At 39.1% G+C, this 16,909-nt stretch overlaps 2 protein-coding genes across 9 annotated transcripts in view; one reads left to right on the top strand and one right to left on the bottom strand.

Annotated features, from left to right (window-relative positions):
• lrp2a (low density lipoprotein receptor-related protein 2a) overlaps nt 1-10,088 on the top strand; it is a 52,252-nt gene extending 42,164 nt beyond the window's left edge. For 6 of the 8 annotated variants that reach the window (XM_044366395.1, XM_044366394.1, XM_044366398.1 and 3 more), the window contains 22 exons: nt 494-613; nt 1,383-1,499; nt 1,961-2,077; nt 2,267-2,404; nt 2,603-2,725; nt 2,878-3,006; nt 3,335-3,466; nt 3,576-3,707; nt 3,825-3,968; nt 4,074-4,239; nt 4,319-4,447; nt 4,556-4,779; nt 4,928-5,107; nt 5,677-5,796; nt 5,988-6,078; nt 6,248-6,315; nt 6,827-6,944; nt 7,025-7,166; nt 7,415-7,525; nt 8,523-8,639; nt 8,718-8,789; nt 8,911-10,088. In XM_044366395.1, the coding sequence (XP_044222330.1) occupies nt 494-613; nt 1,383-1,499; nt 1,961-2,077; nt 2,267-2,404; nt 2,603-2,725; nt 2,878-3,006; nt 3,335-3,466; nt 3,576-3,707; nt 3,825-3,968; nt 4,074-4,239; nt 4,319-4,447; nt 4,556-4,779; nt 4,928-5,107; nt 5,677-5,796; nt 5,988-6,078; nt 6,248-6,315; nt 6,827-6,944; nt 7,025-7,166; nt 7,415-7,525; nt 8,523-8,639; nt 8,718-8,789; nt 8,911-9,081 (2,861 nt within the window). In that variant the 3' untranslated portion in view covers nt 9,082-10,088. The remainder of the gene's footprint in view (nt 1-493; nt 614-1,382; nt 1,500-1,960; nt 2,078-2,266; nt 2,405-2,602; nt 2,726-2,877; nt 3,007-3,334; nt 3,467-3,575; nt 3,708-3,824; nt 3,969-4,073; nt 4,240-4,318; nt 4,448-4,555; nt 4,780-4,927; nt 5,108-5,676; nt 5,797-5,987; nt 6,079-6,247; nt 6,316-6,826; nt 6,945-7,024; nt 7,167-7,414; nt 7,526-8,522; nt 8,640-8,717; nt 8,790-8,910) is intronic. The other 2 variants (XM_044366397.1, XM_044366400.1) reach the window with 1 other exon arrangement.
• rdh1 (retinol dehydrogenase 1) lies at nt 9,800-16,887 on the bottom strand. The gene is made up of 6 exons (XM_044366405.1): nt 16,488-16,887; nt 13,979-14,014; nt 13,546-13,876; nt 12,021-12,279; nt 10,542-10,705; nt 9,800-10,458 (listed from the first exon to the last, which is right to left on the bottom strand). The coding sequence occupies exons 1-6, from the start codon at nt 16,488-16,490 to the stop codon at nt 10,214-10,216; spliced, it is 1,038 nt and encodes a 345-aa protein (XP_044222340.1). The 5' UTR covers nt 16,491-16,887; the 3' UTR covers nt 9,800-10,213.
• Nucleotides 16,888-16,909: the final 22 nt, after the last annotated feature.

Below are 16,909 nucleotides of genomic sequence, written 5' to 3' on the forward strand. Positions count from 1 at the left end.
CAAATACTCGCATCATAATCATAATCGCATCAATTTTAGAGGCTTCTGTCTTTTCCCCTTATTATATTTCAGAACATTCAAAATTTGTTTATGTAAATGTTTGCATGCTTCGTCTTCTACAATTTAGTGTCTGAAAAACACAACTTCATGCTACCCAAACAATTGAGTAAGTGTGTCTTACAAATTCAAACTAGGCCTTGATTTACTTAATTAACTTATACGTGATAAAAAAATCACAACAATATAGAGCTGTGGTCTTGCCTTAGGTGCAGCACCTGCATATTTGCAGTACTTGAAGAGTTGTAGAGTTTATAGACACAAATCTCATGTCTCAAAAAAAGAATGCAGGCGCCAAGTACTTGTTCGGTTTTCACATGCAGTAAGTCCTGCTGGTCATAGAAAATATATGTTCTTCAATCACTCATAGGCAGCATTTAGATCAGCATAATGTATAAAAACACAGACTGATGTAATTTATCTCGTCTTCTCTTAGATGAACTGACCTGTGATCCAAACGGAGACTTCCAATGTGACAACCACCGCTGCATCCCGTTAAGATGGAGATGTGACGGGGACGACGACTGTGGAGACAACTCTGATGAACGCAGCTGCGGTGAGTGCTCTTCGCTATCACCGATCAACAGACATCATCCGGTTTTGTTTGAAGTTTAGTTTGAGCACTGACTGGAGTGTAAACTATGAAAAGCGGGATTAGTTTGATATGATTCAAGAGTCTTTTAAGTATGTTTAGTTTGGGATTTTAGCTCTTACTATGAAACGTCCAAATGAAACGTGAGTGCTGATGGCAAAGAAAAGTCCTCCAATCATTTTATCAGACAGCAGGGATGTTTTGTAAGAGGCTCAACACTTCTGCCGACAGGAGAGTGCTGAGAGAGGTAGTCTTATCAGGTGCTTGAGAAACAGGCTGCCCTCAGCGTGTCAAAGAGAGGGAGTGAAAGGAGTCTGTCACCTCTTGCCCTGGAGAATTTAAACATGTCTGAGAACATGCCAGTTCATAAGGATAATGTAGCCTCTCAAAGGAGAAACAGTGAATGGGGTTAAATCACGGTGTTGCCACTCCCCTTGTTGCTGCTGATGCTAAGAGAGTTTGTTGTCTGTGAACTCTATGAGCTCACTGCAGAGTAACGGCTGCACTTGTTATTTGGGTCAGTGTGGATGTTTTATGTCATAATATGGAAGAAAATAAGACGGGGCATTTTTAATCGTCTTTATGTATTGTTACAAGTGTGTGAATTCACTCCAGGGCTTTTACTCCTTCTGGTTAATGTGTGTCTAATATGGAAATTTAACATGAACAGAATGAAGATCTGCATGTGTTTAATTCCACACTGTGAAATTTCTGCTCTCCCGTTTTCCCTCAGCTCCACGCGCGTGCACAGAGAGCGAGTTTCGCTGTGAAAATCTGCGCTGCATTCCCGACCGTTGGGTCTGTGACCATGACAACGACTGTGAGGACAACTCAGATGAAAGGGACTGTGGTAAGTGGAGGCTCTTTGTTTTGGCCCGGGGTCTGGCTGTTTGTGAGTAACTGAGGGCTGCTAAACAAAGAAGCAATAAAACTTCAAGTTTTTAAGGATAGACAGACAGGACCACCGATAGTCATTTATTCAGAAAGAGTTTAATCAGTCTGCTACAACTGAAGGTTTTCTTCCATATAGTTCTGGTAGAGTGCAGGACAAATGACTGCAGGACAAGTCTCAGTGCACACCACACCATATATCTAGAAGTTATTCTAGATGAACATGAGCAGGAATAAAGAAAAATATGCTGCTGTGAGACTTAAAATTTTACAATAGTCATTTATTCAATTTGCTAGAACAGGAAGACAGAAAATAAATTCAGTTTGCAGCAAATGTCTCTTTATTGTACTGTAGATATTTTCCGTGACTGTAATGTACTTTTATGTGAAGTAATTCTACATTGTTTGGCTGTGTTGCAGAATTGCGGACTTGTCATCCTGGTTACTTCCAGTGTGACAGTGGTCACTGTATCGCTGAACGTTTCAAGTGTGATGGCAACGCCGACTGTCTGGACTATACAGATGAGACGTCATGTCGTGAGTTTGAACATAAAATGGTTTTCTCTGCACACTCTTTAGAAATAAGTTTATTGTCTCCATCACAAAAAGAGACACAGATTCTGTTTTAATGACCTTGAAGTTTTGCTTTCATGAGGATTGTGAGTTATTCATTTTCAGGTGTGTAAGTCACAAACTCGAGTTTAACAGCATGGCTCTGACTTTCAGCGCCCCGCTTTCCGAACGGCACATACTGTCCCCCCTTCCTGTTCGAGTGCAAGAACCACGTATGTGTCCAGCCTCATTGGAAATGTGATGGAGACAATGACTGCGGGGACAGTTCAGACGAGGAGCTTCACCTCTGCTGTAAGTGACATAAACACTCACACAGCCACTGCGCACAAAACCAAAACCTGTTACATTCTAGCCAAATTGTCCAATCCTGAATCACAATAAACACCATAAAAACTGACCTGCTAAGTGGATGTTTTGGATTACTGAATCTGCTGAACTTTTCTCTCTTTTCTTTTCTTTTCTTTTCTTTTCTTTTCTTTTCTTCCACAGTGGAAATTCAGTGTGAGGCTCCGTTCCGTTTCCGCTGTGACAACAACCGTTGCATCTACAGCCACGAGTTGTGTAACTCTGTTGATGACTGCGGTGACGGCTCTGATGAGAGACAGGAAAACTGTACGTATGACACTTTTTGGAACAGAGAGTGCAGGACACATTTTAAGCAGTTGCAGTTATATTTACCTACTCAAGCTAATATTCTGTTAATGTATTTGTACATCTACAGTATCTTTTGTTGATCTCCCAAGTTGATGTTTCTCTCCATTTAGGCCAAAGCCCCACACATGGTCCCTGTACAGATGATGAGTACAAATGCAGTAACGGACAATGCATCCCTCTACAATATGCCTGTGATGATTATGATGACTGTGGAGACCAGTCAGATGAGCTTGGCTGCCGTAAGTAACATTAACAAAGAGCATATTAATGACAGTGTCATAAACAGTGAAATCAAAAGGAAAGATATATCACTTTAACATAAATTCAGCTGAATTAAGTTAGTAAGGCTATTTGTAGTGAGTAAATGAACATATCTTGCAGTGGATTCATTCAATACCACCACTGTGATCATAATGCAATGAACTATTTTGGTAATTTTGTTTGACCCCAAGTTGACTTTGTGCAAAAATAAATACAAGATAAAACTGTTAAACATACTATATAAAGTAAGTACAGTTACCTCTCTGAGTTTGACATTCAATATTTTGTTGTATCTACTCCTGTTAGACCAGCATGGTGGACACACTTGCAGTGGCAACATCTGTGAACATAACTGCACTGACCTGATAGATGGAGGCTTCCTCTGCTCCTGCAGGCCCGGCTATAAGCCCAGAACAACAGAAAAACACACCTGTGAAGGTGAAGGACACATCAGTTCTTCAGTCATGTAGTTACTCCATTTTAATACTAACACAGAAATTCAGTTTACATTTTCTTATTTTTCTCTTTCTCCTGCTTTTGGAAACAGATGTCAACGAGTGTGAGGTGTACGGGACATGTCCCCAGGACTGCAAGAACACAAAGGGCAGCTACGAGTGTTTCTGCGCTGAAGGCTTTGTCTCTTTTGGTGAGCCGCATGGGACGGAGTGTGCTGCTCAGGGTAAGAGCTCGACATTCAAACGTAGGGCAAATTCCTCGCAGGTTCCCTCTGATGTTTCATTAGAGTGTTGAACCAAACTCACCTCATAAAATTCACCACACCCCCTTCTCTGTATAGGAAACCCACCAGTGCTGCTCCTGCCGGACAACGTTCGCATCCGTCGTTTCAACGTGTCGTCTGAGCAGTATTCAGACTATGTGGACAACGCTGAGCACATCCAAGCTTTGGACTACCTGTGGGATCCAGAGGGACAAGGCCTCAGTAAGACTAATCCTGTAGAACTTTTAGTGTTGTGTGGCTACAGTGAATATAAAAGCAACAAGTTCAAGTAGGATAATCTTAATCCTCCACCCTGCTGTGCTGTAGGTGTTGTGTACTGGACAGTTCTGGGTCGAGGATCACAGTTTGGCTCTATCAAACGGGCCTATATGACCACGTTCAACGACCACGGCAACAACCCAGTGAAAGAGGTGGATCTCAACCTGAGATATGTTGCTAATCCCGACGGCATCGCTGTGGACTGGGTTGGCGGGTAATTCACCACTTCACTGTTGTAGAAGTTGCTCTAAATTTTGTCCAGTTGATCAGTTTACACTTATTACTGTGTACAGGCACATTTACTGGACAGATTCAGGCACCAATCGAATTGAAGTGGCCAAACTGGACGGGCGGTACAGGAAGTGGTTGATCCACACTGACCTTGACCAGCCTGCTGCTATTGTTGTCAATCCATCGCTGGGGTATGAAAATATTGACCTTTAGTTTGAAAAATATATTATTTGCATCCTTCATTGCATTTTTCAGCATGAGTAATTTGAGTGTTTCTGTGATTGTTTCTGTACTGGCAGAATGATGTACTGGGCAGACTGGGGCAGGAAACCCAGAATAGAGTCAGCATGGATGGACGGTCAGCATAGAGAGGTGCTAGTTAATGAGGAGGATCTCGGCTGGCCTACTGGCCTGACTCTGGACTATCTGAATGGAAATAGGATCTACTGGTGTGATTCCAAAGAAAACATCATTGAGTCCATGAAGCCTGACGGCACGGACAGAAAGATCGTCATATCAGGAGGTCAGAGCATTGATATGCAGGACAGACAGTCTGCATGTTGTTTTATGGACAGACACTGATGCATTCAGTTTTTAATTAAAACTACATTGGAGGTGATTAAAGATTGAATATAATGTGTGTTGATGGTGTTGTGGTTTCTCTGTTCCAGACATTGGACATCCATACAGTCTGGATGTCTTTGAGGGACATGTGTACTGGACAACAAAAGAGAAGGGTGAAGTGTGGAGGACTAATAAGTTTGGGAAAGGAAGTAAAGTCAAAGTTCTAACCATCAACCCCTGGCTGACTCAAGTCCGCATTTACCAGGAGCACCGACACAACCAGTCAGGTCAGAGAACAGTGGGGTTCATGTGATAATTGTTCAGAATAATAAACTATGTACTTCAGGTTGAAGGAATCACAAAACCAATATTGGATTTATGCTGGCTCGCTCATTCCTTTGACTGTTTTACCAAAATATTTGCAGATTGCACATTCACATGACCCAGTCTGTTTAAGATTTCACTTTTTATCTTGTGCAAATTGCAGAATTTTTACTACTTCAAACCAAAAAGTACAAAGACTCATTGAGATTAAAAATATCTCTTTCAAGAGTGTCTTGGCCAAGATAGACAAACTGCAATGATGAAATCATAAATACATAAAATTACATTTTTAGGAGGCATTTTATGCCTTTTTATTCTGTAGCTGACAGTAGAGAGATGACACTGAATGATGGGAAATGCAACAAGGGACGTTGCAGTTCATGGTCCTTCACTCCAAGGCCACCTGAAATATTTCATTTGAACAGCTTCAATTTGCTATGAGTTTATTTAAAAGGATGTATCTTCAGGAATGATTCTCTTTCTTTTGCTTTAAACAGCATTTAACAGTGTCTTCATGCTCTGTCCTCTTCAGTGCCCAACCCTTGTAAGAATGTGTGCAGTCATCTCTGCCTCCTCCGGCCTGGTGGGTACACCTGCACCTGCCCGCAAGGCTCCTCTCCAGTAAATTTCGACTCCAACGAATGTGATGCAGGTATACAACAGCCTGACTGCATTTGCTGCCTGACTTGTGTGTCACCTGTTTTGTTGCATCTCAGTTTGCATTCGGAGGTTCATTCTCCATGTTTGCCTGGCGTCTCCTGTGTTGTTTTTTTTTGTTTTATTGTGGTGTGATATTATTTTGTTGTTGTTGATTTTGTGTATGCCTGGCTTCTGCTCCTGCAGCTATTGAGGCAGCAGTTGCAATGCCCCTTGCATGTAGATGCATGAATGGTGGAACCTGCTACACTGATGAAGGTGGTCTGCCCAAGTGCAAGTGAGTTTAGTAGCAGGTGCCATTTATATCAGAGAATGATGCATCTGTCAAACCCAGTAATGCCTGATATTGATGATATGATATTTGGTATTCCACCTTTTTCACTTTAAGATTTTGTTGTCGCATGTAAGTTGTGTTGTTAAAGATTTGTTATCGTCATTTTGTGTAGATGTCCTTACGGTTATGTGGGCAGCTACTGTGAGATGGGAAAGTCAAGGGGTGCTCCAGCAGGAACAGGTACTGTAATTCTTCTGTTATCTAACTTTTATTTAATTATTCTCAATCACTCTTTGGAAGTCATAACTTAAAAAAGCTGACTAAACAAATTCTTACAACCAAAAACCTTTGGGAGTTCTTCACTCATACTCCGGCTGATACGCAGTAGCTACTGTATAGTAACAGTCATAATGTTGGCTTGACTGGAGTAGATCAGAGCCAAAAGTGATGAAGTCACACTTCTTGCTTATCTAACTAAAGGTTACTAAGGCCAACAAAACAACTTAGAAAAACAGTGTTGCTCAGCAAATACTGAAGGGCCAAAATCACACTTTTCTTAATAGATAACCTCAATAATGCTACCTCTGATCACTGTTTAACTTCTCTTATGGTTCAGCAGACTAATGAAGCATGCAGAAGTCATAAACAGTAATGGAGTCAGCAAGATATTACTAGCAGTGTTTAAGATCAGTACTGTAAAGATAGTGTCAGCTATGCATACAACTGAATATTTTCCACTTCTTGTCTTTAGCTGTGGCGGTTCTGCTGGCGGTCATTATCATCTTGATTACTGGAGCTTTGGCCGTCGGGGTTTTCCTCAACTACAAACGAACAGGGTCCTTCATCCCTTCCATGCCCAAGCTACCCAGGTATCTCTCGGCTTTGATTCGTTCAGTCTCATTCACTCCCGTTCACTAAATGTGGACCGATACTCACAGCAAATAAATAGGAGTCTTTCGGTTTTGTCCAGCCTCAGCAGCCTGGTGAAGTCCGGTGACACGGGGAACGGGGTAACGTTTCGCTCGGGCGATAACGTGGATCTCGGACCTTCACACATTGGAGTGTCATTCATTGACACGGCCATGCAGATGGTGAGTTCCGGTAGTTAAATAGTTCCCCAAGTCACCGACGATCTACCGTCAGCATTTTTGAGTCACTTCTGCTTGACAAACAAGTTTTTATGTGTAGTATTTATTGACAACTTTCACTTAAACATCACCCCTAAAACTGCTTGTATCAGCAGCGTTTGAGAAAGAACACGTTAACATATTAATTGTTTATCTTTTGAGGTTCAGTAATGAATGTAAAAAGCATTCTCATTAATATAATATCACCATAGGACGACAATTTTTCCATGGACGCTGGGAGGCAGCCAGTCACATTTGAGAACCCCTTATACGCCAATGTTCCTGCAACGTCCAGTGATCCTGCCGTCATTCATGCCACACAGGTACACAAACATTTCATTTAGACTTAAACTGTGTTAGCTGGACATCTCAGAACTATTTAGTATGAACACATTTCACTGAAATATAGTAGATAAATAGAAAGCCAGCCAAAGAACAATTCATTGATTTTGATGACATCCATTAGGCAGCTTCTGAAGTTTGATTTATAATTTATTTTGTTCCCACAATCAGGAAATTTTATTTTTAAGTCCTCCTCCACTCGGAAATGGATTTTGCTGATTGTTACTTCAGTTGGATCTTTGACCTTCATTGTGTAGAATGATGTATGTGCAGAGTTTGTTTTCACATTCATCTGTTGAAGAAGGAAAGTTCCTCTGTGCTCACCTTAAATCTGAGTTAAAGACCAGTATATAACAACATGATTTAGTGACACTAGTTTGGAGGCCTGTTGTGGTCCAGTGTGCAGCTTACAAGATCCAGCAGCCCTGAACATGAAAACATTTTTATATTCATAGATAATGGATTTGTCAATGAGAGAGAAAGAGTTAATGTGTGTGAACAAGGTAATATAACTGTTTTTGTGGAAACACATTTGGCACAAATTATTATTCAAATCAGATTATTTTAATGTCTTAAAACATGTCTGGAGGACATCTTAAAGGACATCTGAGTGAATAATGAGGAATAATATTTTTGGATGTAACTGAAAATTGGAGATTTGCTCAGTGTTAGTGTTTGCTAGCCACATGAGCCTCATCACTGCTCAATATTTCATTAGCAAAATGGTGAAAAAATACCTTCACATTGCTGTTTCAAACCCAGTTCTTCTTTTATTCTATTTAAAAAAACAAGAATTTGGTATTTTTCTGTATTTTTGTGCAGATGATTGTTACCCAGCACCTGCATAGACTTTATGGATGCGTGTCTCCTGATGATTCCCTGCAAACTGTCAAACTGTGGTTATAAGTTAAACCAAGTAGTTCAGGTGTTATAACAGCTTGTAGTTATAATTGATATGACAACCTTACTTTTAAACAGGTTACTGTTAATGTGAGTGGTGAACAGTTACAGAACAACTTTGCAAACCCGGCGTATCGTGCAGATCAGACTGGAGGCATCGTGAACACGTCATCTGTCAGCACCAAACCTGTTGAGGTGAGTAAGTCCACATCAAGCTGTGTAAGTTAAATCAGTCCAGTATGATGTCGCCTCATCATTTGTGTTTGATTGTAGGAGTCAAAGTGGAGCTTATTCAAGCGAAAATTAAAGCCAAGCACCACATTTGAAAACCCTTCCTATTCAGAGGTAAGTCTGGACATGTTGCTGAAGTTTAGTCACTATAAAAAGATATTTTTGAAAACACCAGTTACAAAAAGGAAGCGCAGGTGTCGTTATGCACTTGTTTACCCTCTGAACTGTGTCGCAGATGAGGGATGAGAAGCCTGTAGGAAGCAGCGGGGACACTTCCGCCTCCGAGCCCTCTCCGTTTGCGCCCCCCGCCAAACCTCCGAAGAGGGATCGTCCCAGCACCTTTTCACCAACTGAGGACAGTTTCAAAGACACGGCCAACCTCGTTAAAGAGGACAGTGACGTATAACCCTTCTCTCACAGATGGGAGTCGAAAAAAGAAACACACTTTGCACAGAATTTATTTTTTTATGCAGCCTGTGTACAAAACTCAAATTGTTTTAGGTAAGAGACACACACGTCTATAGAATGAAGAAAACAGTCTTCTGCGACTATGCCTTCTGACATTTCTTATGCCAATTCTTGTGTTAATGTTTTTTTCTTTATTCCGATGTACTATATGTATATCTTTGCACTGAAGCTGCTGATAGAAATGTTAATAAATATGTTGTATATTTGTAAATTTGAACAGTAAGATTTTGTCAGAGATATCTTCAGACTATTTGAAATAGATCTTATGAATAGTTCCACTTAAACACAATAACACATAAAAAAGATGAGCTGCATTCTGAATGTACAGTACTTATATCATCGAAGGTGATTAGAGAAATGTGATAATGATTTTTTTTTTTTTTTTGCCACTGAACAAAAACTGAAGATGTATTTATTTCATCTTTCATGTTTATATACCTCACGTACCTTCAGGGCTGAAAAACAAACAAAATAAACACAAAATAAATTGGATTTTAACTTATGCCATTAATTTTTCAAAGATATGTTCTCCATTATAAACAGATGCATGAGCTAAAATATGTGTGCGAAGCATGCTAATTGTACTTAATCAAACGCATTTCTACCTTTACCATCCTTGGCTTTGTGACTTTGAATCAACATGATTTTTTTTAACATAATGATATTGGAACAATGGCCAAAATTGTTTTTGGAGCAATACTTGAACGTGCCCATGTCTGTTTCATGGAAATGAATTTATGTAGTTGATTATCTTGAAGAGCAACATGTGACCTGAGGATGCAGATGTCATTTTATAAACACGGTGAATAAATTCTTAACTTACAGAATGATTTATTTTGTATCATCAATAATAAAAAAAACTGTATCTGTGATCATCCAGAAGATGCCCATAGGGTTTAAATTGCTGCTGCTGAGACATGAATGAATAAATTTCCTATTTTGTAACACAGTCTTGACAGTTTTTTTTCCCCTTATTGCCACAATATATTTCATTTCCTCTCAGTTTTATGTTTTCTTACACTGCTGACAGGAGGAAACATCTGTGTCACACAGGCTACTTTACAGTCCTTTTAGTTTATGTGCTGCTTGCTGGACTTCGTCTCATCTTTAGGTCGAGGAAGAAGCACACTGATGACAAAATCTGACACAAATGATGGGAGGTAGGACAGAGGAATCCAGAAAAATTTGGCATCCCACCCTGCACCGTAACGTGTGCGTGGGAAACAGGCAGTCAAGGCGTGCTCCATACACCTGGTCACCTTGGAGATGTCTGGGCTGCACAACATGCCCATAGAGAAGTCCTGAGCTTTCAAATCTGAGGGGAAAAACAAAGGAAGTAGAAGAAGTCTTAGAACATTTATTTGACACTGATTTGCAATTTACTGGACATCCACTCACAGTCATCAAAGTATGTCGTTCCATAGGAGTCTTTAACATCTTGAGGGACGCGGGCCCACAGCCTCCTCAGGTCGGCTTCAATAAGATCCAGCCGGGTCACGGCTGTCTTGAAGAAACCAGGTTCAATAATGCTCACTTTGATGCCAAAGTGTTGCATGTCCCTCCTGGATAAAAGAAGTAGACGGTATGTTTTTGTTTTTACTCAGTTCTTATTTTATTTTATTCATCAGTCTGTGATTTTTCTCTAAAAGCATGTTTACATCATGTTAATATTTAAAACTTTGACTTTAATTGTCTGGCTCATGGTCCAGAATAGAAGAATTTGTGTGCAGCGGTGGAAAGTCATGAAGTACATTTACTCAAGTACTGTAGTTAAGTACAATTTTGTAGTACTTGAGTATTGTTTACTATTACGTATCTTATTCAAACACTTATATTTTGAATATAGAGTCATGTATATTCTATGTATAGATATATTATGTCCTGTATAATTGTGTAATTACACTGATGCCTGTCAATATACATTCTTTATTGTTTGCTTATATTTCAGAACATATAACTTCATTTTCACCCATTTCCTTAAAAAAAAAAAAAAAGAAAAAAAAGAAAAGTTTTGAAATAATTCATGCAAATTTATCAAACAGAACATTGTTTTTTTCCTCCTCTTCTCTGTACCGCACTAAATCATCTCACAAACCCCCAGATTTATCTTTGGAGAGACCCTGACCATTATAGGTTTGGAACCACTAGACTAAACTATCTAACCGTATGCAGTTAAAAGTACAGTAAAAAAGTACTTTTACTCTTTAGACATGAAGTACAATTAGCTCATAATACTTCTGTACTTTTACTTAAATAGGAATTTGATGCAAACACTGATTTTATTTATTTTTACTTGTAAAAATACAAACCAAAGATTGTTTTTCTTAAGGAAACTTAGAGGTTTCAGTGTTGACAAGTCTCCAGTAAATCTCTCAACATTTATGATGATCTGTTGGTTTTGTAATCTCTATCTGAAAAACAAAAACCCTCTGAGAACAACTGTGAATACGAAATAATATATTAACTGGTGTAAATTTACATGTTATTTGCCACGTCAGAGCTACAGACAGCTCAGGTCATCTTACTGGACTCAAGCAGTGTTTACACTGTGAGTTTCATTTGCCTCCATTAAGACATAAAGTTTAACCTCCTTGAAATAAGTAATTTATTTAATTGGTTACTGGGTTTTTAAACAAAATGTAATTTATTACTAGCTGTTGATGGGACGGGATGGCCCACTGGTTTTTTGGCTTCTTCTTCATCTGGCTTTCTTTAGATGGTTTTGGTGACAATGATTGCAGTGACGCTGGCGCTAACCTGTGTTTTTGGTATTTATTGTCTATATATATCTATGTCTATATCTTTTATAAATGAGTGTTGTCTGTAAGCCACATTGCCCCTGATCTGACCTGAAGAGGGTGTGTGATAAATCACTACCTGAGGCTGTCGGAGAAGGCTTCCACTCCCCACTTGGACAGGCAGTAGCCTCCACCTGTGAGCGCCAGTCTGCCCAGAATACTGGCCACATTTACCACCCTACCCTGTGCTTTCTTCAGGAGTGGCAGAAACTGGAGGGTCACTTCAATGACTCCGACCAGATTCACATCCAAAACTTTTGTGAAATCCTCTAACTGCATCCATTCTGTTGGGCCGATCGGTATGGACCTGCCGGCGTTGTTCACCAGCCCCCACAGACCTGCAGAGGAAACAAGTGGGATGATAATCAACTTCTGATCTTCTTTTCTCTTTAGTTAATAAAGGTCAAAACATGTGACAGGGCTTTATAATTTGGTTCTGTCCACATACATCTGAATACCCTTTCTGATATATGATCCTGACCCTTTGACTTAAAGGTCAAAGCTGACCAACCTGCAGGTGTGATTCTCCTCAAACAGATTGTACCATCATCTCATTAACACTGGCTGGAGGATGTGAAGGCACATCTCAAACGCAAACAGCGAAAGCATACTACTCAGGGCTTTACCAGAAAGTTTGATCAGATCTGGCAACCTTTTATGTCATTTTTAAATACTCAACAGCTCACATGCACCTCTGTAGAGATCTAACACTGGCTTTAGTTTTTAGTTTAATGTTTAATTTAGATGGTGTTGGCACACATGAGTACCAAAATCATAATAAAAAGCTAAAAAAAAGGGTCTTGATGTCCTTCATTCTCTGAACTTTGCATATATATAAATACATTCACATACGGTTTCACACACTACAAATATTTGAATGATTGTGCTGCACTAATCTTGCATTCCTGGTATCTCTGCACACTATGTACACTTAACATATTAATCAGAACTTTACTCCCTCTATAAACTCATCATAATATGTTTTTTGTGCATATTTGTATATTAACATATAACGTTCATATATATTTATTAACTTAACTAAACTTACTGTTTTCTTATTCTGTTCTCCTATTTTTGTTTTTTTTGTACTGACACCAGCACCAAAAACATATTCCTTGTACTTGATTTAATAAATTCTTAGAGGTTATATCCTGGTCTCGTAATTATGTGTTGCAGAGGAATGAACCTGCCCAGTCCTAAATTACTGGAGCCAGAAAACTAAGGAGAGTGGCTGATATGAAAATCCTAATAAAATAATGGAATGGCACTTTTTCTCACATAACAATAGTTGTTATACAAAAATACTATGTTGATTTGTAAACAGTACAGACTGTATCGTGTTAAGATAGACTTGACACACTGGAAAAAAGAAAAGTGTGACAGACATGTTCAGTAATTCTGGATTTACGATTAATGTCTTGAATTGCAATCTATGAGGTAAGTATTTTCTCCCTCCTACTGAAAAAAAAGAAAGTTTGTTAAACATATCAGTAGGAGGATGATGAGTTGATGATGGGGTGGTCCAGGTTGCCCTTATCTCTCCCAGTGCCTCACTCTGACTGGCACCCTATCAGCCTGTACCCCCCACTGTCCGCCCAGCTCACCTCGCTCTCTGACCTCTCTGCTCACAAACTCCACCGCCCTCCTGATGCTCTCACTGTCTGTAACGTTCAACAGGAGGGTCTTCAGTCTGGGGGAGGCCTTGGATGCCAAAGCTGCTGCACCTTCCTCCGTGAGACACGCAGCTATGACGTGGAAACCTTTTTGATCCAGCTGTCTGGCCAGCAGATTCCCAAAGCCGCTGTCACAGCCTGTGATGAACACATGCTTCTGGTTGAAGCCATCGACCTTGTAGGAATCTCTGATGTACCAGCTGAGGGCGGCGAGAGCAGCCAGAAGTAAAGCAGAGGTTAAAGCCAGGTGTGACAGGATCACCTGAAAACACACAACTCACAGCTTTGACTTCTGTAGGATCTTAAAAGAAACATTTTTTATGGCTTCTATCACATAATCTCTCTAAAAAGGTGAATAACTTACCTCTAATAGATCTGTTGTTAGGCTGTCAGTTGACACCTGAGAGGAGAAACATGTGATGAGTTTCTGCTGTTCATGTTCACACACACAGGCATGGAAACTTAACATGAGAGTATATCGAGCTTGAGGATATGCACCATTAAAGAGCATCTTATACTCTGTTTTAAAGGATAAGTCTGGTGATTTTCTATAGTTTCCTTCATATCAATGAATCCAATGAAAAGACAAAAACCAACAATGAACTGATCACATTAACAAATATCGTCTGTGCAGCCGACGTTCAATTTATTTTATTTCTCTGTGCCACAAACCTCCGCTGTTGTCCAAAAACCTTTGAAAACACATCAGTGAGCCACATTGTTGCTCTCAGTGACGTGTTCCTTCATTACCATGAACATCAACACCGTAGTTTATTTACACACACCATCCTGATGCTGTTGATGGTCACTACTGAACTACATCCAGTGCTGAAAATAATCAACCAAAAAGGCAACATTTACCCCTGTTTGAGTGACATTTACTCAAAACTACAGTGTCCAATTTCTCTGAGAAATGATTTAGCCATTATAAAAGATGAAACTATGTATTTGTGACCCATTTTTAAAGATGTACGTCTTCAATGGGAGCCAATGGGCTGAGTGTCACAAGCAGTCCAGGGAGGTGGGACCCTACTTCTGAGATGGACTAACATAGTTCGTTTTCGACTTTTTATGGGATTTGTTGACAGTTCAGAAAATATAGAATATTACCTTTGTATATATCCATTAACTTGAGCACACACATCTTTACATATTCAAAAATGCATTTAAATCTAAAGGTCTGTGTCAAAATTTACAAGGTGCAAATTCACCAAATACAGTGTTTTTTAACCAAAGTACCAACATTATCACAATAGGGGCTCAGTACTGGTTTATTCTGCTATGGAAATAACGTACCTACACACCAGACATGTTAGTGCCAGTATTTTACTAAAGTCGGGGTTCGTACATCTATTCCTATATATATATATCCACATATTTAAACACAGAAATAGAGCCATTTTAAAGCCCTCATATTGACTGATTAAATAAGAATCCTTTAAACAGTAATAATAAAAGACACCAAAATCCTAAAGGGTCATTTCACCCTAAAGTGGTATCAAGCCACACAGACAGATTTTTAGATATCTGCCTCTGAAACTTATGCTGCAATACAATGGTGAAAAGTAACTCCGCGTATTTACGCGAATACTGTACATACGTACAATTTTGAGGTACCCTCAATTAGTTCTACTTTAAAGGTTCCCTACTGAAATGTTTTAAGATATATAAAAATGCTCTGCTAAGAAAAATGCTTTTTTCCCACCGAAAAGTTAAATTACCTTGTTGAAATCCTTAAAATTTCATATACTTCTTCTCCCTGATTGAAAAATCCAGAATCTATGAATATACAAATATATTTCATTTCATAAGTTTAACTGTTGGACACAAGATGTCTCCAACTTCACTGTTTAGTCTGTTATTCAAGTTTGTGCACTGGAGGCTTCAAGTCAACTTTCCTCCTTCAGCAGATGAATATTAAAACAAACTCTGCACATACATCATCCTACACAGTGAAGACAAAAACATCCAAGTCAAGTAGCAGTAAACAAAATACATTTTTGAGAGGAAGGAGACTTTAAACTTCTACTACACTACATCTAAGATGCAAATATTTTACATAACTACATATTAATTTGACAGCTTGTTATACTTTTTCAGATTGTGCTTTTACAGATAAAACATGTCATCTTATAAAATATTTGTTACAGATAAATCAAACAGTAGTTAAACTGAACACCATCTTGACCAACAAAATGTTAAATGCTAATTACATATAAATGCATCAGTAATAGATCTGATCTATCCGATAACTTAATGTCTGGTTCATTTTTCTGTATAATGGTACTATACTTTTAGTATTGATACATTAAAAGTAATTAATTGTACATTTTTTTCCCAATATTTTACTTACTAGTAAGTAGACATGACTGGCTGACTTGTAACAGATTTTTGCACTGTAGTATTACAACTTTTACTGTGGGATCTGAATACTTCTTCCACCACAGTGCAATACAGAAGTACAAACATATTGTACCAAGACATAAGAGAAAAACTGAGTGTTGTTTGTGGTGCTCAAACCATTAAAAATGTACATACACGCTTTGTGCACCACAAATAAAATCCCACTGACCTCTGTTGTACTGTGGAACTCTGAAAACTACTCACATGGCAAATTATCGCTAAATGTAAATGTAAGAGTTGAAAAAAAAAATGTATTCGGACTGATCCTTTAATGCAAAATGTCTCTGTTCACCACCAGAGGGCATCACAACACATGAAGATGGTAAATGCAAAAAAAAACAAAAACAGAGACCCCATTAAATTTTCACTCCAGCCTGTCACTCAAAGTATCTGATCCTGACTTTGCCTTAAATATACATGAATGTAGTTAGTTATCAGCTCTGGCAACATGTATAATAATGCAAACATACCATGACTACAGCTGTAGGGATGCAGATATGTCTTCCTCATCAAGAAAACGACTGAACTGAACACAGCGACGGTCCTTTCTCAGGGCAAGTTTTGTTTATTGAGGATCGACTTCAGTGTGTCTGCAGAGTCAAGGTCCATACATCATATAACAACGGGGTTCAATGTTTCACTAGCATGAAGTTGTGTAATACTCCCCGCTTTTGATAACTGCATTCACCTTTTACCTAAAACCAGCCGTGAAAAAACGTCTGGGCCCAAAGGTCACAGAGAAAACCCGTGTTGTGTGTTTTTAATGTTAAAGAGAAAAAAATATTGATCCAGATCTAAAGCGCAGGTTTGAACAGCAGCAGCAGAGGAGCCAAAGTCCATCAAGAACAAAAGCTGTGATTAAAATGAGGACAATACATTAAGGCCAGTGTAT

Source organism: Thunnus albacares, chromosome 11 (genome assembly GCF_914725855.1).
Source record: "Thunnus albacares chromosome 11, fThuAlb1.1, whole genome shotgun sequence".
Taxonomy (NCBI): domain Eukaryota; kingdom Metazoa; phylum Chordata; class Actinopteri; order Scombriformes; family Scombridae; genus Thunnus; species Thunnus albacares.

Bases quoted from the DNA above. Each gene is read 5' to 3' on its own strand.
- rdh1 (XM_044366405.1), bottom strand. The intron at 13,877-13,978 runs GTAAGTTATTCA...GTGTGTTTTCAG, and splicing joins TAACAACAGATCTATTAGAG to GTGATCCTGTCACACCTGGC. The intron at 12,280-13,545 runs GTGAGCTGGGCG...TTTCCTCTGCAG, and splicing joins CAGAGAGGTCAGAGAGCGAG to GTCTGTGGGGGCTGGTGAAC.